Source organism: Etheostoma spectabile, chromosome 8 (genome assembly GCF_008692095.1).
Source record: "Etheostoma spectabile isolate EspeVRDwgs_2016 chromosome 8, UIUC_Espe_1.0, whole genome shotgun sequence".
Lineage (NCBI taxonomy): Eukaryota > Metazoa > Chordata > Actinopteri > Perciformes > Percidae > Etheostoma > Etheostoma spectabile.
In genome coordinates, this window is record NC_045740.1 from 31322118 (window position 1) to 31344268 (window position 22151).

General features: G+C 42.6%; 1 protein-coding gene across 1 annotated transcript in view; it reads left to right on the forward strand.

Annotated features, from left to right (window-relative positions):
• The first annotated feature begins 1009 nt into the window (after positions 1-1009).
• LOC116693483 (protein spire homolog 2-like) overlaps positions 1010-22151 on the forward strand; it is a 35264-nt gene continuing 14122 nt past the window's right edge. Inside the window, 9 exon segments of the mRNA XM_032522487.1 lie at positions 1010-1483; positions 9676-9719; positions 10201-10584; positions 10895-10975; positions 11153-11317; positions 14388-14474; positions 15911-16028; positions 18038-18204; positions 21389-21611. Coding sequence (XP_032378378.1) covers positions 1201-1483; positions 9676-9719; positions 10201-10584; positions 10895-10975; positions 11153-11317; positions 14388-14474; positions 15911-16028; positions 18038-18204; positions 21389-21611 — 1552 coding nt within the window. The 5' untranslated portion in view covers positions 1010-1200.

Genomic DNA, 22151 nt, shown 5'->3' on the forward strand with positions numbered 1-22151 from the left:
CCCCCCACCTCCCCTGCCCTGCTCTCGGCCACCAGCAGGTGGGTAATGCGACAGCCAGGAGGAGGGTCTGGGGCCCGCCGGCCGGTGACTGACAGTCCCCGCAGAGCCAATCGTCTCCCTCATTTGCTGATATGGCAACAAGCTAAGTCAAGATGCCGCCAATTAGCCAGACCGTGATCGGAAGCGTAGTGGCTTTACCTTCAAAATAAAGGCAAAAGAGGTCAACTGAAAACTTGATTATATGTTTTGGTCTTTGTATATGCAGAAGAAAAAAATAATACAAATCAACGGCTAAACTGTTATATCGCAACCCACTTTTTTTCCAGACGTGCTTGAAACTGATTTTTTGCAGAAATATGGAACACATTTTAAATAGTGTGATATGGAAAACATGTGTGTTGGTAGCTGGAGAGCTGCCACTTCACCTCCTGGGCCCTGCCAGGTGCTTTTGAGCAAGGCACAGTATAAATTATTATTATTTAATTATTTAATTATTTCAGGTTTGAAAATGTGTATATATTTCCCCCAAAACATATAATATTTATTGTTTTGACTGCATGGGCCACCACCATTTTAATTGGTGGACGACAGCTCATTATTCATTATTACACTGATGACACAGTTGTTCATTCATCTGCACCCCCTACCACCAAAGCTTTGTCTAATTAGAAGTCGGGTATTTGTTTTGTTTTTTTATAAAGGGCCCTGATTAAATGTATTAACCCCAGATAAGATTAATGACATGCTCTTTTCATATTTCTGTTTTTTTAATGTTTCGTATAAGAATGTTGATTTTACACCTTTTATTGTAAAGGTTATCTATCTATCTATCTATCTATCTATCTATCTATCTATCTATCTATCTATCTATCTATCTATCTGTCTGTCTGTCTGTCTGTCTGTCTGTCTGTCTGTCTGTCTGTCTGTCTGTCTGTCCGTCCATGTATTGTTGCTCAAAAAGTGGCACGTTGATTAACGTTGGTTTTATTTATTTGTTTAAACTTGGACCGGAAGTGATGCGTTCACTACGGCTACCTTGACACTGTTGTGGTAACGAGGTGCAGCTGCGGTAGTTCAAGAGCAGTAGACGTCTAGAAGGCGACAGGAGACTTAACCGGGCCGAATAGTAGTTAGTCAGGGGTTAGCATAAATGGCCCCGGTGCCTAAGAAGTGAAGAATGGACTCCACGCTATCGCTGCCATGGCCAGATCCACCAACAGAAGCGCCGAGGACGGGGAGTCAAGGGTAACCGCCCCCACGGATCGGGTAGAGTCGCCCCGGGAACTGTCTCTGGAAGAGGTGCTGAAGTCGTACGAGCAGCCCATCAACGAGGAGCAGGCATGGGCGGTGTGCTACCAGTGCTGCAGCGGGTTGAGGGTGCCCCGCCCGCCGGCCGGGAGAGTCTTTCGGGTGAAAGACCCGTCCTCCATACTCCTGCGCAGGGACGGAACCGTGTCATTGCAGCAGGAGCCCCGACACAACGGTAGGACCACTGTCCGTTGATGCCACCGACCTCCCTCCGATTAATAACCTTAGCTGAGCTCCGACACGAAACTCAACTATAAAAAAGTAAATTCTAACCATGTGTCCACGCTGTGCAGAGTAAAGTAGCGCCTAACGTTTGACACTACGTGGTGTTTTAAATATTAGGAGCCACTTTTAAATTCGGCGTAAAGTTTTTAGAATGTGGACTTTTTTAACTGGTCCCCCTGTTCCCGCTGTCTTGGTCCAGTACTGTTAGCCAAAGCACTCCGCAGTAGCAGGTGGACTTACTGAACTGTGCGACCCAAGAGCCTGCTAATGATTAATTTCACTAGACTAGCCATACTGCTTGGCTGATATCAGCGCCGAATTAACCAACATCTACCAGTGCTTCATACGAGGTATTGAATCATGTTTTATCCAGCAGGAACCTGGAGTAGAAACAATGCCACATGAAATTATCAGAACTGCAAACGGAGTTTGGTACATAGCAACATACCGTGTTCAAACGGACGCAACGGTGCTATCCCGTCCCAAACAACACTTCATATTTTTGCAGAATAAACCTTCTACTTCTTTACTTGATGATTGGTTGGCACATTCAGCTGACCTTACACAAACGGACACAATGCTTTGTTTCTAATAGTCGCACTCCCCATGCCAACAAGGATGACTCGTATTATGCCGGTAAATAATTAATTATTCATAGAGTACACCTAGCATTTCCTCCTTTTTGGAGACTTCAAAGGGAGGATGGAAGCCCAAAGGATTTTACGCAAATTCTAGTTAGTTCCCCCGCTGCCTTCTTATGCAGGTGCATAATATCCTAGTGTATATTTCTGTCCTCACTGCAGGCTGCATGGGCCCAAGAAACCTGTTCCAGAAGACAGACAAACACGGAGACATCTTCATGCCAAACTTAATTTAAAAGGTTTTATTTGGACTGTAAATCTTCTAGTCTGAATGGGAAACTCACATACCTGCTTCAAGACTTTTTGAGAACCACTTTATAATAAACCCAATCAACCACATAGCACTTGATTGAATAAAGTCTCAACTTTCTCACCTCTTATTCCCATAGTAAAATGCAGCCATTATTTCCAGAAACCGGTGTTTTGTTCAAGTTCTGCTGTGCTGTACCTTTTTGCTCTAAAGCACCATCCAGTCTGAATATTTGAAAATCCTTCTGCTTTGTCCCTGCCAAGAGGTCAGAGAAGGCCAGTTAAATATTAAAATCATTAGTAAGACATGTTAAGAAAAGCAGGAATGTGAGTTATCAAATCTTACTAGTAAACAGGATGGCCCTGGCTCTTATGTAACAAGTCGTTACACCTTGTTTCTCTTAGTGTAGCACCTTTTTTTTAAGGAATTTAACGGGAAAGGTTTCTCAGCAAGGAGGCCATCTATCTTAGTTTAGTTAGTTGTTAGATCATTGTAAAATCCATGCTTTGTTTAACTTTAGAGTACTCAGACATTCTATATGGATATACTTACAACTATAAAATGACTCCCACAGACCCATATCCTATATAAACTAGTAGTATTCATTTTAATAGTGGCATCGTATACCGTGTACCAGTGCTGTAGTCAAGACCACCTTAGTCGAGTCTAACAACCGTTCTAAGATCAACATAAACATGAGATCAACATAAAATCAGCGAAGCGTCCTAGGGCACAAGAAGGACACGCATGACAGCACGGGCAACCCAACATTCTAAGTAGTAACTAATAATAAAAGTGCTGGAGCATTTATTGCATCCCTGCTCTGCTGTGTCTTCCTACGTTGGGATGAACGGTGACTTAAGTCTGTCTGGGTTCCGTCCCGACACACGGAGCCTTCTCCCTGATGACAGAAGTTCTGGAAAGAGACATGTAGACTAGAGAGTCTGCAGGGATTCTTTCGGCTTGTTTTCTAACCCTTCCTCGTACAGGCTCTGTATGGACTACTCTTTCCTCCCTGTTATCCTCATAGCCGTCTTGTGTGTGCGGACCAGCGTGCGTCTCAGCTGCACTGTGAAGTTGCCCATCCATGCTGTGACTCCATATCTGACGATGCTCTCCAGAATCGCCCAGTAGAACGTGAGCATGCTCTGGCTGCTTGCTCCAACAGTCTCAGTCGCCTTAGAAAGTAGAATCTCTGCTGCAGTCTATTACACAGGTGGTCCATGTGTGTTTTCTAGCAGAGAAGATTGTCTATATGGACACCGAAGTATTTCTAATGTTATCTACCTGGGTGATTTGACGACTGGCTCATGGTCAATCACTTGCCTCGGGTCAAGGACCATCTCCTGTGTTTTTATGACATCTAAGATAAGATGGTGGGTGAAATGATGGTTGATAAAGGCGTCTATCTCATCGTGGTACACAGAACTTTAGTTTATTGTCCCCGTGGAGAAATAAGGTGGCAGCAGCAATTACATCACAAGACATTTTGACAACATGAAGACAAGTAAACAAGACAAAATGACTCCTTTTTAGACATATAGACACACTACACACAACATAGACCAGGGCAATCATGCATGGGGGGGGGGGCCCAGACCACTTGGGAAAACAAGAAGAAAAAATAAGCCTTCTCCAGAAGGGTTTATGTCCTTTTGGAGACGGCTCGGAATTGATGTATCATCCACAAATGGATTATTTGGGTGAACTTACCTGTACAGGTAATTTCATCCTGTTCATAATTTATGTGATGGGACAGACAGTAAATTTAGCTAAAAATGCTGGCCGTCGTGCTGGTGGCTAAAATGAAAATGACTGATGATGCAGCCCGGGATATCCCATGCTTTCAACGTCAATGGCCACTGCAGATGGACTCTGAAATAAAACCAGTACCCGTTCTCTGAGCAAACAATGGTTTGGTTTTAAAGGACAAAGTTACTCAAGTAAAAAACTGGACTCTGTCGAGACCAACTAGAATATTTGGACAAGTCTGAGACAAAAGAAAAACGTCTCGGGTACTACAGCACTGCGGTCTACGTGGTGAGGTGGTAATAGGGGTGAGATTTGAATAATAAATACCTTTTTGTATTATATTGAACAAGACTTGTGTTGACTTTAAAGTGTTTCTCATTTTGCTGGGGACCCATTGGATCCCCCTGATGGACGCGGTGGGACACTGGAACCAGGAAAGATCCTGGAACTGCAATCCCGCTGTTATGATCGTTAATGGCCCGCTCTCATTAACACAGCTGTGTGTCCTTGGAGCCTGTGTGGGTCCATAGGTCCAGATCACAATCCATATCAAAGCAGTGGTGCACGTCCCTACACCGGAATGAAGCGGCTTTATTATAGTGAGTCTGTCTACATTATTAATGCTCTCAGTCTGCTGGAGGACCTTTTAAATTCTTTAAATGGCCAAATTCATCCAGTTATAGACAGCTGGGCTATAGGACCAATAATCTGAGGTCCAAGCTTCATTATTAATTCAGAAAATTTTTAATTGGCCACATTAATTAACATTTGTACCACTCATGCAAATTTAGGGAGCTTCCTCCACAGCGCTGCGGAGGAGGGTCTGTCTAGACCACACAGCATTCTGGGATGGGAGGAAAACCTGCTCTGGTTTATCGGCATTTCTTGAAACCAATCACGGGCTAAGCTCCAGACGGAGCCCTGGTGCCGCTGCTAAATAGTCTCAGGAAGGAACTAGTTCTGGTGGAACATGTGGACGTTCAGAAGTTTTAGTTGTCAACAGAAAACTCTGAGCCTGCTCAGTCTCAAATGATTTTCTATTTCCTGGAAATCTAAACCTTCATGCAAAGGAGGAGGAAGTGAATGTGAAACCAAATATGAGCCGGGACTGAAGCTGCACTACACAGCATTTTAATATAGACACACACCTGGTGTATCAGCCGGAGTCACAGAGAAAAACACAGCATCCTCGCTGACAGGTCTGAGATAAGGTTAGTGCAGGAACCGGGACCCTGTAGGTCTGAGATAAGTTTTTCAGCAATTTCCAATCTTCTCTCAAAGAGGAGTATGGTGTGAAAAGGGCTTTCCGTTCTTTCCAGTGTTCTCTGTGTCCCTGGGGCTCAGCTGATCTACTTCCTTCCTCCAGTCATGTCACTGGTGTCCAGAAGAACTACAAGTTACTTCAGCGTTGCTAGCTGGGGGCCGGACGGAGCCACGGTGCCGCTGCTTAATAGTCTCAGGAAGGAAGTTGTTTTGGTGGAACATGTGTACATTCAGAAGTAGTTTTAGAGATCTGAGGACCAGGTAACCATGGTCCTCAGATTGGACAGATAGTCTAGCTAGCTGTCTGGATTTACCCTGCAGAGATCTGAGGACCAGGTAACCATTGTCCTCAGATTGGACAGATAGTCTAGCTAGCTGTCTGGATTTACCCTGCAGAGACCTGAGGACCAGGTAACCATAGTCTGCAGAAATACACCAGAGTTTAGAACGCCAACACAGAGACAGAGGACGGGGACAGACATCCTAAGATGACATCCGATTCCCAGCAGAACAAGAGCAACCTCAGAAGTGGAACGTCGTGGATATTGACTCCACATTTAGTTGTTGCTGAGCATCTTTATTTTCTTGATAAGACTAGATGTTAGCTAGATGTGAGCGTACTCTGCATGTTATTATATTCAATGTGTTTAATAATGTTAAGGCCATGCAGTCCTGTGAAAAATGTGCCTAATTTAGCTGTGGACATAAAGCTTTGATAGCATGTGTTAGCCTCTGCCAGAAGAGGAGAAGTAAACACGGTATGAGTTTTTGATTTTCCGTTTTCACGTAACTATCCCAACAGGGACATGGCAGCGAGCCTTGTCGGACCGCCCCTAGGCCGAGTGAATCCAACTGAAAGACTAAGGACTGTGTTTTAGACACACTTATGCTGATAATAATCATCCAAAATGATGTGAAAAAGGGATGCAAAACTTCCACAAAGGGACACACAGCGACTACAAAGAACTGCCAAATGACCACAGAGACCCAAACCAACCCAAATCGGGGGGGGGACATTGGTGCCAAGTGTTTCAATTTAAATTGAAAAACATAATGGTTATGGTGGGATTTCTGTTTTCTTAAGTCTCTAAGATATGATGTGTAGGCCAGGACATCTGGAGCATGTCAATATTTATTTAAAATGGTATGTAGACACCTATGACGCCTTTAACAAATATTACACCTCCTGCAATTTAAAAATTGCAGATCAGATTAATTGTTCCGCCCTAGACCAATATCCTTATTCAGCTGCTCAATGCTCCACTATGTTCACCAGCTAGTCGCTAGCTTTGGCTGTCTCTGTTTGGTGCTGGGCAGATAGACCAATGGGGGGGGGGTAGAAACAACACCAGTGTTCTTACAGAGAGTTAAGAGGCTACAGATGTCCCAATGAGCTAGGGCTGCACAATCATTTGAACATCCAGCGATAATTCAATTTACCTTGATTAACTTGCCTTAAAGGTCACCTGGCTCCTACAGTACAACCACACAGACCCCCCCACTCACAGAGGGGATAGCTAGAGCTGGGCATTATGAAAAAAATGTATATCACACTATTTTTAACCAGATATTTCCACAATATTGTAAGGTTGACTTTTGGTGCTTTCACAAACTCATTTGTACAATGAGATTTTCGATAACTAATCATCAGTAATGTGGATATAATGACGGTAAAGGCCAATAATAGAACAGCTGGGACCGCCTGAAAGTCCATCACTTCACTGTAATGTAGCCTGTTAAACCAGGAAGGGAAACACTTGTCACATCAAGATATCACCATATCCAAAACCAATAATTCACCTTAATATTTTCTGTTTATACAATACCGCCGACTACATCAACAGAGCGAAGCAGAAAATGCTGAAAATACAGTCCCTGACAAAATTATGTCGCTTATCTATTTTGTAGAAACACCTGCTATTAACCTGACTTTTAATTATAATTGGTGTAAGAAATAGCTCTATGAAAAGCTAAAACCCTCCAAATGATGTTCAATGCACTGAAATAAATTAGTTTCTACGAAAACAAGATTTATATTTACAAGACAGAAAGGTCAATTTTGGCAAGACAAAGTTTTGTCCCTAACAGAAATTGAACAAATTTACTACATAAATATGTCAGCAAATTAAATAGTGGTGCTGTGAGTCCAAATTAATATCTTGTATGACTTCCATGAGCTTGAAGGACTGACCCATGTGGTTTGGCAAGGATCCAGACCATGTGTGTGATGAAGTCCTCAGTAATGGCTAGAAGCAGTCCTGCTGCCTCCCAGAGTTCATCAGTACTCTTTGGTTTGGTCTTCCATGCTCTCTCTTTCATCCTACCCCACATATGCTCCATGATGTTCATGTCTGGTGACTGGGCCGGCCAATCCTGGACCATCTTGATCTTCTTCGCCTTGAGGAGCTTTGAAGTGGAGATGGAAGTATGCGATGGAGCACCATCCTGCTGCAGAATTTGGCCTCTTTTATGGTTGGGAATATAAGAGGTAGCTAAGATTTCTTGGTATTTGAGACTATTGATGTTGCCTTCCACCCTGCTGATCTCTCGCACACCCCCATACTGGATGTAACCCCACACCATGATTTTTCCGCCACCAAACTTCACTGTTTTCTGTGTGAATCTTGGATCCATGCGGGCTCCAGTAGGTCTCCTGTGGTGTAATTCAACAGAAGATTCATCTGAAAAATCCACTTTCTTCCACTTCTCCAGCTCCATCCTTTAGCAAGCTGTGGGCCTTGGCAAATGCCTCACAGTTTTTCAATTGTCTTTTGTTTAGTACGGCTTCTGGCACTGATTCGACCATGGAGGCCATTTCAAGACAGAACCGACAACCGTTTCTGGTTGACACAGGGACTTCAGGGGACCAGGTCTGGTGAGCTCTGCTGCAGTGGAAAATGGGTTGGCCTTGGTTTCGAGCCACAAACGGTCCTCTCGAGCAGTTGTCTTGCGGGTCTGCCTGACCTGGGCTTGTCAAAAACACTCCGGTGTCTTCAAATGTTTTTTATCCTCTGTCCTTGACGCTGAGACCATTGAAGGTGTCTGCCACATCAGCAGTGGATCTGGTCTTCAGCTTCTTAATAATCCAAACTTTAGTCTCAGGGTGAATCTTAGGCATGTCTGCAGAGGTCTAGTTGCAGTTGATGTGAAGGTCCATGTACTGGGGTTGTTTTTATACACACCTGAGACCTGATTGATCCTTATTATCCCAGGTGAAGCTCATATGACAAGAACACACTTATGTCTTTGCAAACATTGACTCAATGGGCTTTACCAAGCTGGAATATTGAATACTTTTTGACAGTTTCTTTTTGCACTGAAACATTTACAAAAGCTGTTGGGATTAAAATGAGCCATTTCTTGTAAATAAATCTTGATTAGAAATATATTTCAGGTCAATTTGTACACAAGCGACAAGACTTTTTGTCAGGGACTGTACATGTTATGGTCTTCTTTACAAATATTAATAATAGTCTGACTGACTGACGTGTGATGTGTATATCTCTAGGTAAAGAAGTGTATTCTTATAAAGTGTATCTAGAAGTGCATTATTCAACTTTTGTTTTTGATAAAGACGTGAAAAACATGAGACTCAATACTTCTAGAATCGCAAAGATGAAAATCCCAATAAAAAGCGAAGCGGCAATGTGTAGGGAAAGAAAGAATCAGGCAGAGTTAAAGCTGTTGAGATGTATTTGGAAGAAAAAACAGCCCTGCAAATAAAATTATTCTTTTCTTGTAAAAACTGATGTTTGCAATTACTCCAGTTAGAAAAGTACTGCAGCTCCATGGAGGAAACCGGATCATCCCCCCCCCCCCATCCATAAGGCTGACTGGGTTACTGGTGTTTCAGGTCTCTCCTCTGTGTGTGCTGACCTGGAACTGTGGGAAAGTGGGCAGAGGGATCATTGGTTACACTAAGTGACCCAGCAGGGCGTGATTTGGACCTGTCTGACTGGTTTTGCAGCGGTTCATGTTATCATCTCTTATAATAGTGGATATATATATAATATGGATAACACATTTGATTTAATGAGTAAAAAATTGAAAAAAGGCAGACTTTTTTATTTTTTATGTTGCTATACAATTTGCCTGTAAGTGGCACAGATATCAGGTTTCAGAAACTGTCATGTTAATATTTTAAATTGATTAAAAAGTTAAAAAAATCCCCCAGCATTGTCCTTTTGTGTAAAATGGTGTGTCTCTCAGGTCCTTATTGTTTGTTTGTCTCCTCAGATGACACTGATGGACCCCCTCCTCCACCTGCTGCAGAGCGCCAGGTGAGAAAGAAAGAAGAGAAACAGAACACGTCACTCTTTTAAATGTGATAGTAAAATGCATTTATTTTTCATTTTTAAGATCCAATATGGTATATAGTATCAAATCATAACGAGTTTTCTCAAAATACATTACAGATAGAGTAGGTCTAGACCCCACTCTATTATTTACAAAGACCCAACAATTGCCCCAAAACAGGCATTTAGTGCTTTAGATTTATTATAATTATAGATAGTTGGTATGATGAACAGTGGCAATCAGTAGGGAGTAGCGGCAGCCATTTTTATGTGTACCGTTTCCATGGTAACGTATTAACTTCTGTATAAGCTCCCTTTGGGCAGGCCGCGGAGGTAAGGGTTCACAGTAACGGACACGTAACGAGGCAGAGAGCCATTCTGCTGTGCACCAATCAAATGACCTCGGCAAACCGTTCCCTCCGTGGTGTTTCTGTGATATTTACTGTGCCTTGGTCGATCCCTCCAGCTGGTCCAGTCGCTGGGTGTGGCCATCTACAGAGCTCTGGACTGGGGGCTGGACGACAGCGAGGAGCGGGAGCTCGGCCCCCAGTTGGAGCGTCTGATTGAGCGCATGGCCGGTGGGGACCAGGGGGGGGAGGAAGTCTGCACCGGCAGGAACGGCGCTACAGACGAGGGCTACAGCGGCCAAGAAGAGGAAGAGGAGGAGGAGGAGAAGCAGGAGGGAGTGGTCAGGCCCGTGTGTACGTTCCGCCAGGTGGTGGCGCTGTGTGCGTCCCGGCTGGCCAACCCGAGCCTGGCTCCAGAGCACTACCAGGCAGTCTGCAGGGCTCTGTTCGTAGAGACTCTGGAGCTGCAGACCTTCCTCAGCAAGATCAGAGATGCTAAGGAGGTACGTTAGGTTGTCCTGTCCACATTAAATTAAGCAGAGTTTTGCAAATGCAAATTTGATTCCTAAACTGTGTTTTTCTAATGTATTAATTTTCCAGCCCTCCCTTTCCCTTTTGCCACTTGTCAGGCCTCCATTGTAAATAAAAACCTGTTCTTAATGACTTTGTAAAAATAAAGGTAAAATAGTTTGAGTACAACCCCTTTAGATCTTGCATTTTGCACATGTGGCAGTGTTTGAAATGTTACTGTTGTCACTGTAGCTTGCAATTAATAAAATAAAAATAAATAAATGTGTCTGTTTTGTTGCACAGATGCTGAAGAAGATCACAAAAGAGGAAGCACCGGAAAACAGGCCTACATCTGAGCTGGACGCTCTGAAACACACAGACTGGGTGAGACGGAACAGGCGGGGGACACAGTGTAACAGGGAGGACAATACAGCAGTGTGTTGGACTGAAGAAGGCAGTGTTGACGTGTGTGTGTCTGTGTGTCTGTGTGTGTGTGTGTGTCTGTGTGTGTGTGTGTGTGTGTGTGTGTGTGTGTGTGTGTGTGTGTTGTTTCCACCCCAGGCCCGTCTGTGGGTGCAGCTGATGAAGGAGCTCCGTCAGGGAGTGAAGCTGAAGAAGGTGCAGGAGCAGCCGTTCAACCTGCTGCCCACCGAGTTCAGCCTCACTCCCTTTGAGATGCTGATGCAGGACATACGAACTCGCAAGTTCCAGCTACGCAAAGTCATGGTGAGAGGCAGCGCTTGGTTTCACCTAAAGATGGAGCTGATTGTGGTTTTTCTTTTTTCTTTTTTTTTAAGTGGTCAGGGATCAGCATTCCCCCAGATTACTTTATTCCGATCATGTACATCAGCTTGTAGTGACCGCCGCCTTTAATCAGACGCCCCCCCAGACGGCCTCGATGCCGCCACTTTCAAACCAACATGGCGTGCGGCCACTCACCAGTGTCTGTTACAGCTTGGAGGCCCTTGGCAACCATTTAAAAGGTCTGTCTTTCTTATGCTATGTTCCCACTTGGTGCCAGCCACCAGCGTCTGTTTTACATTTTAATTCTGAAGTTAACCGTGCTTTAAAAAAAGTCGTGAGTGCTTTTTTAAACACCGCCGCCGACTTCTTTTCTGCAGCTCAGAGCGTCTTTTTCATAACAACAAGCTCAGCGAGCTATACAGTATGACTGGGTGCTTCTCTACAGGGAACTCGCTTTGTTTTATGTATCGTTGGCAGCACTGCTCTCTCTCTCTCTCTCTCTCTCTCTCTCTGTGTTCTTTCTAGCTCGCTCCACCCCTTTGTTTTATCTAACATAAGCACTGCTCCACATAGTGCTCTAGGATGCTGTAGCTGTTGTTATAGCAACAACAGGACGCGCTTGGCTACTTTTTGGAACCATAATCTCCAAATTCCACAGGATGTGGAACGGCTGCGGATGCCGGAGAGCTCCGCATCAACTCAGCACAGGGCAGATAGTGCGGGACAGAAAGTCAAGCACAAAAACAAATAAAACATCCGGTTTAATTTTCAAAATAAAAAAGATTGTGCTCACGGCGGATCATATCTCCCTGCACTGCACCTTGAAGACAGCTCCGAGTTGTTTCCTCTCTACTCCTCTGGATGGAAACTATCGGGTGGTGGTTTTGTGGTTCTATTCTATGAGATCTCGCGGGTCCTCGAGACTTTAGCTGTCAGTCATAGACGCAGCCATTCACAGATCCAGACCAGGTGGGTGTTGACAGAAGTCAAGTGTGAACATAGCCTTAGTTACCCGTGTAAACATGAAAAAAACATCTGAGATTGACTATTAATCACAAGAGCCGTCTGTTGTTTAGTTTTCGTAGGGAACCTAAAACTGTTGTTATGACCCTATAAAAGGACTATTCTGGTGCTGAGAGAAAAGTCTCTCTTGCTGCACTAATGTAAATGTATTAAGCTCAAGACACGTTTGTGTTACTTTGTTACTTAGTTATTTTTGTAAACAAAAAAGGCGTGCAGCTCTATTATCTGAGCAAATACAAGTATCGGATCAGGACTCAATATTTAAGAATTAAGATCAGGCCTCAACAAAGCTGATTGGGACATCCCTCGTTTAAACTAATCAAGCTGAGCAATAAGTATGATGGGAACATGAAAGCAGTTAAATAGTCTATGCCATAGACTCAGATGAAATGTCAGTTGAAGAGTAAGAGATGAGAACAGATGGAATGTCAGGTGAACTGTAAACAATTTCAGTTGTAGACTAAGCGACAGAGATGATGAAAGTGTCTGCTCTGCATATCATTGTAGTGTCAGTTGACTGTAAATGCTTAAAGCTGTTGCAATGTCAGTGAGGGGGTAAATCAGAGCATCACTGATCTTAAAGCCAGCATATCTCCACCAGACTCCATGTAAATAATCACTACTTTTAGTGTGTATAGAGCAGCATATCTCCACCAGACTCCATGTAAATAATCACTACTTTTAGTGTGTATAGAGCAGCATATCTCCACCAGACTCCATGTAAATAATCACTACTTTTAGCGTGTATAGAGCAGCATATCTCCACATGTAAATGGGTGAATTAAGAGTTTATTTCAACCAGACCAGAGTGGTGATTGTTGGAACAGTGGAAAGATGAACCAAGACGGCTTTTGGTAGTTTTATTTACTTTGTCTACTGTGAATGAAGTGTGTTTTACGATGATTAAAGTAGTGACTATTTCTATGGAGTCTGGTGGGTTTGGTGATGGTGATTTCGGGGCTGTTTCATGTTTAACTAAAAGGATCTTACTCTTTAACTAAAAGGTCTATCTTTGTAGGGATCCATCCCAAAATGTTGTCAGACACTTAGTATTATTTATCTGAGTCTGTCAGTGGCAGAAACGGACAACTTTGCATTAGAAAATAGGGTCCCGGCTGAAAAATACCGGATTTACCCTTTAACTCTGGAGAAATGTTTTCATCATCACTTGACTCTGTTCAGCACGAGGACATTGAGGGCAGACAGGAGTGAGACTGTGACGCCTGTCTGTCATTTAAAGACCTTGAAGCCACCCTCCTCTGTTTTCAGGCAGTCCGCTGCACCATATACCATGTAGGCTTTATTACAGGAGGAACATGCAGTCACCTTGAGGACTTCTTCACAGGGAGATACATAATTCAGCCTCAGAACACAAATATTAATGAAGGCTTCTCCCAGCCTTCTGTTCTCGCAGCAGTCACAAGGAAAATCATCACCCAACTCTGCGGATACCCTCAGCTCTACGGAGCACTTCTTACAGCTCTTTGTTTTGGTTTTATGGCTTTAAGCTAATCCTTTTGGTTCAGTCTCTTTGCTCTTATCAACTGTTTCTGTGAGAAAGCTCTTACGGACTGTACCTGCTCAACACCAAATGGCAGAGGAAGTTAGCAAGTCTGCTTAGCATTTAGCAGCTAAAGAGAGATTTTCATTTTTTTTAAGCTCCCATATTGTATAACGTAAAGCATGTCAAGGTGCTGTATAAAAACTGTAGTACCGAAGTACCAAAATGCTCAATCCACAGTGAAATGCACACAGCCCGTATTCAGAAACGCCGTCTACTACAATGTGTACAGTAGTATGAACCTGAAAATGAGCATGGTATGGGACCCTTAAGAGTTGGTGGACACCAAAACAGAGCTAAAAGGAGAGTTAATTGCTGCGAAATGTGTTAATGGGTACATATGCTAACATGTTTGCTATATCACATTTATCAGGTGATATGCCAGTGTGTTGACAGCTTGTTGCATTGTTGCGTCACTGTATGATTTACAGACACTACAGTGGGTGTGGTGTTTCTTGTTTTACTCAGGTGGACAGTGACATTCCCACGAGTGTAAAGAGAAATGCCCATGAACTGATACTGGATTTCATCAGATCAAGACCTCCACTTAAACCAGTGAGTGGGTTTTGCCTTTAATTGAAGTTCACTACCCCAGTGTGAAGAAGGATACATGTGTGCAGTTTTTCTTGCCGTTTACAGTATACCCTGAAAAACCCTGAGTGGGCATCACAAAGAATCACAGAATGCTGAATGCAATAACCAAGCAGGTAGAAAGACTTGTATAGATAAAGTGGATAGTATTTGTCTGTAAATGTAGCTTAACAAAGTTAATGTGACAGTTATCTGAACTCCTGTGTAACATAGTAATATTAATGTAACTATTCGTCCCTATCATAATTCATATATCAGTGATAAAAGCTGACATTTATACATCACTAAGTTGCACGCTTGTACACAATACACATTTGTACTAACACTAGCTTACATTTACTGTGTATATATCCAGTTTTGACTAACGCATTGCTAACATTAGAGGCTTCCTGGTATATGTATGTATCCACCCCTAATACGCCTGTTTTAATAACTGATACCAGTAAAACTATCCCCCTAGCCTTGATACATACTGATATTAATAATACACACCCAGGGATGTGTTTTACATTAAGTTGTAAACTTAAAATAACTTGTTTTTTGATGTAACTGTATAAAGACTTTACATGTCTTTTATTGGAGTTATCAGCCATTTTATAATGCCTCTGCCCAAGCAACAATCGTGGCCGAAGGCATTATTTTTTCAGGTTGTCCGTCTGTCTGTCCCATTATTGTGAACGCCATATCTCAGAACCTCCTGGACAATGTTCCTTTTTTTATTTTTTAAATCTGGCACAAGCATGCTATCGGACTCAAAGATGAAGTGGTTTGATATTGGTGGTTAAAGACGTGTTTTGGCCATAACTCAAGAATTCTCAGCCTAATAATGACATTTCACACAAATTTCTAATAGGATAAAAAGATGTCATGATGACATGTTACATTCAAAAGGTCAACTTTACTGTGACATCATAATGTTCTGCAAACACTTTTTTTTAGATCTTCTGTGCTGCAGAGTTGACGATGTGTGTAAAGCATGTTTTTTTTCCAAAAAAGATACACTTAATACCTTTTACCTGATGATGATGATGTTGTTGTTGTTGTGAGGACTGCTTCAAAGTCTTCCCAACATATATTATTTGAGTCTGGATAGATACAACTGCAAGCTGGTGATTCTAGTTTAGTACGTCTGTCAGTCAGCTGTGGTCTTCTCCTGGTGCTGTTTGATTACAGTGTAGTGAATTATGCTCAAACTGTATTACTGAGTTTTTGGCATCAATATTACCAGTACTACATGTTATTCTGTGTTTTAATGTCTAAATGCTGTTTCAAAAGCTTTTTGCATTTTGAATGGGTGGTTACATCATATCTTTGAAACATGGCAGCACCAAGAGAATCTTAGTCATGTCTTTTAGGTTTCTCAGGAGTATAGATATGTTCTAATTGTTTCTCCTCATTAGGTTTCAGAGCGCTGCCTCCCCCCTCCTCCGCCGCAGCAGCAGAGCCTCCATGACCGGGTCCTTGCCGAGATCAAGCAGGAGAGAAAGCTCCGGCCCGTGGTCCTGCCCCGCTCCAGACGTAAGGGCACGGTCATTCACCTGTTTGTGGTGCTTGTGTGGGGGATGGGGGGGATTTTCCCCCTTTCTCGTCTACATATTCCTGCCTCTGCTCAATGTGTACCCCCCCCCCAGTGGTCATCTACTTCACCAATAGCCCTGGAACATATATTAATTATTTACTTAAAATAGAAGTATATAAACAAAATAAAGCACTGTTACATGAACAATCTATAGTGCCATAGAACGATAAAATCCGAGCGGCAGACACTCCCGAGGAGTAAACGACCGTTTCCAGAGTGAAAGCATTTTGTTTTGGCCTCTTAGCGAACTCCGCTCTCCGGCATGAAAGCGTTGTGTTTTATGTTGACACCACTATTAAAGTGCATAAGTGTTTTGGCATGGCTGGACGATTGGCTCTGTATCCATGGTGCTATTTGAAGAGGGATTTCATTTCATTTAATTCATGTTTTGTTTTGTTGTGCATGGTCAAAATCATCCTCCCCTCTACTTTCCAAATGTAATCATGGGGTAGCCCAGCGTTGTTAATACTAAAAACATGTCTATCTGGCGTGTCCAGGGTTTTGAAGAAAGTTAGTGCAACTCCAGGGGTCAAAGGTTACATGACGCCCTTGCCAGGGAACCAAAGACACGCTCTGTGTCATTGATGAAAATTACAAATTTCTTTGAGTTTGAACGTTGTTGGAAACCTTTGGGATAATGTAAATAAATACATAACAAAAGCATAGGTTTATTCGGTTTTAGACATTTTAATGCAAAATGTAACACATATTGTATCATTAAAGACATTTTATGGGATTTGGATGAGAGAAAATGTTTCCAATGACCTGTGGTGCTTTGCAGGACCAAAAGCAGACCGCGTTTTGTTTCCGCCAGACAGACACAGAAGTACTTAATAATTAAAAAATAAAAATAAAAAAAATAATTAATTCCCTGTTAGCAGGTACCAGAGACGAGCCAAGCAGCTACCATGTAATGGAAAACGCCATGAGTGCAGCCACAGTCCCAGTGTGGCTCAACACTGAAACCACATTTTACCACAAAATTCAAATACTTTTTCATTTGTCATTTGAAAAATTCATTCCAAGATTTGCTCTCTTTTTGTTTTGCTCTTCATCAGCTCTTAAGAGGGATATCCGGCTCTTTAGCCACTAAATGCTCAAGTACTTTGTGTGCTTTTTGGTGCTGGGCAGATGAGGCTGAACCAAAACCGAGACCTAATGGGCTGTAAAACCAAGGAGAGTTGAGCAGCCCCTTTAATCTAACACATACAGGGGTGTCCCTGCCGTTATATGGGTTAGGGACAGCCCCCGAGCCGTTTCTGGGCAGCAACTAAGCCAAATTAAACTAAAAGACTCAGTCCCAACTACAGTCATCAGCTCTGTCTTTAAGATTTTTGAGTGTTATTTATTTATTATCTGCTCTAGCTTTTCCAACGTTTTAGACACAGATATTAGAATAATAACGGTCCAAAATAATGTGAAAAAGAGATGCAAAACTACCACAGAGAGACACAACACGACTACAAAGAGACACAAAATGAATGGGGAAATTGCTTCTTATTTTTTTCATTGAAAAACGTTGGCTTTTCTTGAGGAAGGACGCCTGAAACCCTTTGTCAAATAAGCACATCTAAGTCTTATACAAAGCTAAGCAAAACACTGCACATAGTCTATGAACTCATTGTCAATCTAAAAAATATGAATTAGTGCAGCATTAAAGTCTGTTTTGTACTTTCTGCTTTGTGCTATGAAGCAATACAGCAAATTTAGCTCCAAATACGACTCATTGACTCATTAAATGCCGTGGAAAAGCTTTATGGGGACTGCAGCATAGCTCTTCCAACATTGTTGCTTTACGTTAATTATGCTAATGTCTTAAAATGAGTGTGGTAAAGAGTTATTGATGCTGAAATGCTACACAGGGTACATCTCAGAATGACTGCCCTCTGATCTCACCGGCTCTGATTTATTTGTCCCTGACAGTGTTTTTTGGTTCCTCCTCCCTCAGCATTTGGCTCTCTGCCCTGCCTGGCTCAGACTTGTCCTTGTAAAGGGAAATCTACTTCGTGCATCGACCTGTCCGTGTCCGAGCCCGGGGCTCGACCGCCGTCCCGCCCTCGCATCCTGCTCAAGGCTCCGACTCTGGCCGAGATGGAGGAGATGAACATATCCGAGGTGAGGCCAGGCAGCAGCTTGTTCTTTTTTTGGGGGGGGGCATTTACTCATTTGGTCATTTGCTATTACCTATATCGTGAACTATACTGGGAAAGACCAAACCAGATTTCAAACGCTAAAAAACCCATGGTTGTGTCCGTAGCTGTGCCGGTTATTTCTGTGTGATCGTGTTAGCCAACGGAAACAGAAAGACTTCTAATACGTCAGGAGGAGAGTTTATGGTTTTATATACTGTATGTCACATGTTACATTTTCACTGTTTAGAAACCAAAGCCCACTCTATTCTTCTCCAGGAAAACGCGGCTGTGTTGCATTTTGGGCTACGAGAATAAAATGTAGGCTACATCGTATGTACACTCAAATTAGCCGTGCATTGGGGTTATTTTCTAGTGGACTATATAGTGAGTGTAATTAACCACAGAGAATTAAGACCCCACTACAAAATGGTGAACCCACTATTTAGTGCACTGTTTCTGTGATGGGGAACGGTTTCAAACACAGCTAGAGCTGGCGTCACTTAGAAGGATCGCTGGTGTTTTTCACAGCGGCACAGACTTTGTTTCAAAGCGGAAGTGGGTTGAGAGTCACAGGATAACACAGAGGGGGGGAAGGGAAACACTGATTGAGATGATCCACTTCTCTTCATGGTGATCCACTCAACAACATGGGAAATCATCTTTTAGAGGGAAAAACTTGCATAACCATTTTCAAAAGGGTCCCTCAAGATATCTGAATGAAAAGGGGTTCTATGGGTACCCACAAGTCTCTGCTTTACAGACACATTTTATGCTAATCCCTTGCAGTTTGAGCAATAGCCATGCAGTTTGTCTTATGCAGTATAAAGTTATTTCCGCCTGTTCTAAAATGGTGTATTAAAATATTTCTGCAAACTAGGGTCTTGGAATTCCATAAATGGGGTATGACTGGAACACTTAGTCTTGTGTTTGATGATGTAAGCCCGTAATGTAGCCATTTCAATTTAGTGAGACCATTTTTTGAAACATGATCTCACTATTAGATGACCTGTTTTAACCTCCGGGGTAATCTTCCATCCTCATGACACTTTCCAACCACAAACTAGAGGCCGAGGACTTCAGGGGCTCTCCTTGGCTTTACTGACCGTAAGGGGCTGTCTCAGCAGTTTCCAGAACAGAAGGGCTCCCTATCCAATCGCCGATCTCCAGAAATCTCCAAATGTCAACATGTTTTGGAACCAAATCACAGCATAGCTTTTTCTATGGTGTTCCTCAAACTCTTGGTGTCTTAATGTGGTATTTTGGAGAGGATCTTTTACCTTTTTTTTATCAATTTGCAAATGATCAAAACAAGTTAAACCCTGGACCAAATCTGTGTGACAAATGGTATCAACCGAAACCTGCAGCAGCAACTTATGAGACATCAGTGGGCATGACCTCATCACAGAAACTCATATCATAATGTCCTGAGCCCTTATACTCATTTACAACTTCTTTTCAAGAATTAATAGGGATATATCGCGATTATTCGCGATGCAATTTCATAACAGCCTAGGGCGTGCTGCTAGCTAACATCCAGCATGCAGGAAACGTTAGACAACATTTTAAATAACTCATTTTAAATTTAACTATTTGGCCTTAGCAATAAAGAAGCCTTTCTTTAATCTTTATTATTAATTTATTTCATTTAAGATACTGTTTCAGTTGCACTTTTGATAAGAGGACACAAAGTTTATATAAATGAATATTTTTCAGTCATTTCATTCTGTTTGTGAGGAAATTGTATCGTGAACTTAAAATCGTTACATCACTGTTAATGAATTGACTAATTTACTAATATTTTTTCTGATGTATGACTTGACACCGTGCTGGGCTACATGTCAAAGTAACCCCCAGGTTCTCAGCTTTAAATGCTGAGGACCACTTCTATGAGGAATCTGCTGTTGACCTGCTATCAGCCCCTAAACACCCCCTGTCCCCCACCCCCACCCCTCTAGAGAAAGGGGGCTGGATTCTAAGGGCTTAATAAATGAAATGAAATCAAATCAACCATTTTAAAGCACACTGGAGTTTAAATTCTGCAAATATTTCTTGAAGGAGCAGCTGCTAAATATTGGATTTTCGATGCCCCTCTTTTAATGTCCCATTTTATTTAGACATTAAAATGATCTTAGGGTGTAACGTGATCCTTGACTATTTACAGTGCTAGAGTAATACTGACTTTTTTTCTTTTTAGAAGTGCTTTGTATTTCGGTATTTGCCAAGCTGATTCTGGATTTGAGGCTGCTGAGGCAAGTCAAGGTCCAAGCAGACCTTGACTTTATGAAGTTAGAAAACTGCTATTTTTATGGTCAATCTATGAAATCTCCATGACTCAGTCAACATATTGTGTCGCCCCCTTGATCAAACTTTTTAGGAACCCTTACCCAAAATAACAACAGTTTAATTCCAGTTTGGAGATTACCAGTTAAACCAGGCTTGTTTTCAGGATATTGTTTCATAAAATAAGTCTTAAAGGCGCCCTGTGGAATCTTCTTGTAAAGGAACAAAAAATGATGTTACAATCCAGCGTACTAAGCAAAAGGCATTGTGTAGATCTTTGAGATCTGCTCTGCAGCTGCTCTATGAAAGGTTAATTCTGGTTCAGTTTGTTAGATTCATTCAAAACCGGCTACGTTTTGGTTTAAAAACTAATATCTTTTGCTACATTCACGCCTCCATGGTGCCTCCATGCTGCCTTCTGTTTATGTCCAGTACACCAGGGTGTTGATGAGATATGAGGTTACCATGGTAACTACCTCATGTTTATGTCCAGTATACCAGGGTGTTGATGAGATATGAGGTTACCATGGTAACTGCCTCCTGTTTATGTCCAGTATACCAGGATGTTGATGAGAAATTCGGTTTGTGTGTGTTAGTTTAGATGGAGATTAGTTCTTCTTCTACTGGAGATAAAAATACTCGGTCGGAGATCACTTTTGGCCCAGAACTCCAACCAAACGTAGTATTGTAAATGTAACAGTAAAACGGTACTCTACTACAATACTACAGTTCTCCATCTGCAGCACATGTTTATCCTGTGTTGCCTTCTGTTCTTCACTTTAACTTGTCTTCATGTTCCTTCACATCTAACCCCTCCTAATGTTGCCCCCTGCTTTTCGTTTACTGTATTTGCCACATGCCCTCTGCTCCCCCCCCCCTCTTTGCAGGAGGAGGAGTCCCCAGACAGCGGGGAGCTGAGGAGGGCAGAGAGCTCCCCCACCCCTCTGAAAAGGGATCGTTCCTTCTCAGAGCACGACCTGGCTTTGCTTCGTGCCGAGATGCTTCCTTCGCTCTCTGAGTCGGCCCAGCTGGGCGGGGGGGTCAGGCTGAGGGGGGAGAGGCCTCGGTCCAGGACGCTGAGTGGCGCCGGGCCACCTCCTAACCACAGAGGTAGGTAGGTGTGTGTGTGTGACTGACTGACTGACTGACTGACTGACTGACTGACTGACTATGCTTGGTTTATACTGTTGTTACGTTTATTAATACATAAAAGTAAAATCTGCCAGAATTACCCTGGAGGCCTGGTGGGAGGAGGTCACCCTAAAATGAGATAAAACGATTAAGCAATCGTTCTGTATGTATCAATATTACATACAATAATACATTTTGCCCTATACAATACAAGATGATTAGGCTAATGCTAAAAGACGGCAACATAAAAACAAGAACAGGTGGGTAAGATTAACACCATCACATACATACACTAAGATGTCAGGCCAGATAACACCCACACACACACACTTATGTTGTATAACACATGAGGCACTATTCACTGAAAACATCAGGTGTGTGTGTGTGTGTGTGTGTGTGTGTGTGTGTGTGTGTGTGTGTGTGTGTGTGTGGTGTGTGGTGTGTGTGTGTTGTGTGTGTGTGTGTGTGGTGTGTGTGTGTGTGTGTGTGTGTGTGTGTGTGTGTGTGTGTGTGTGTGTG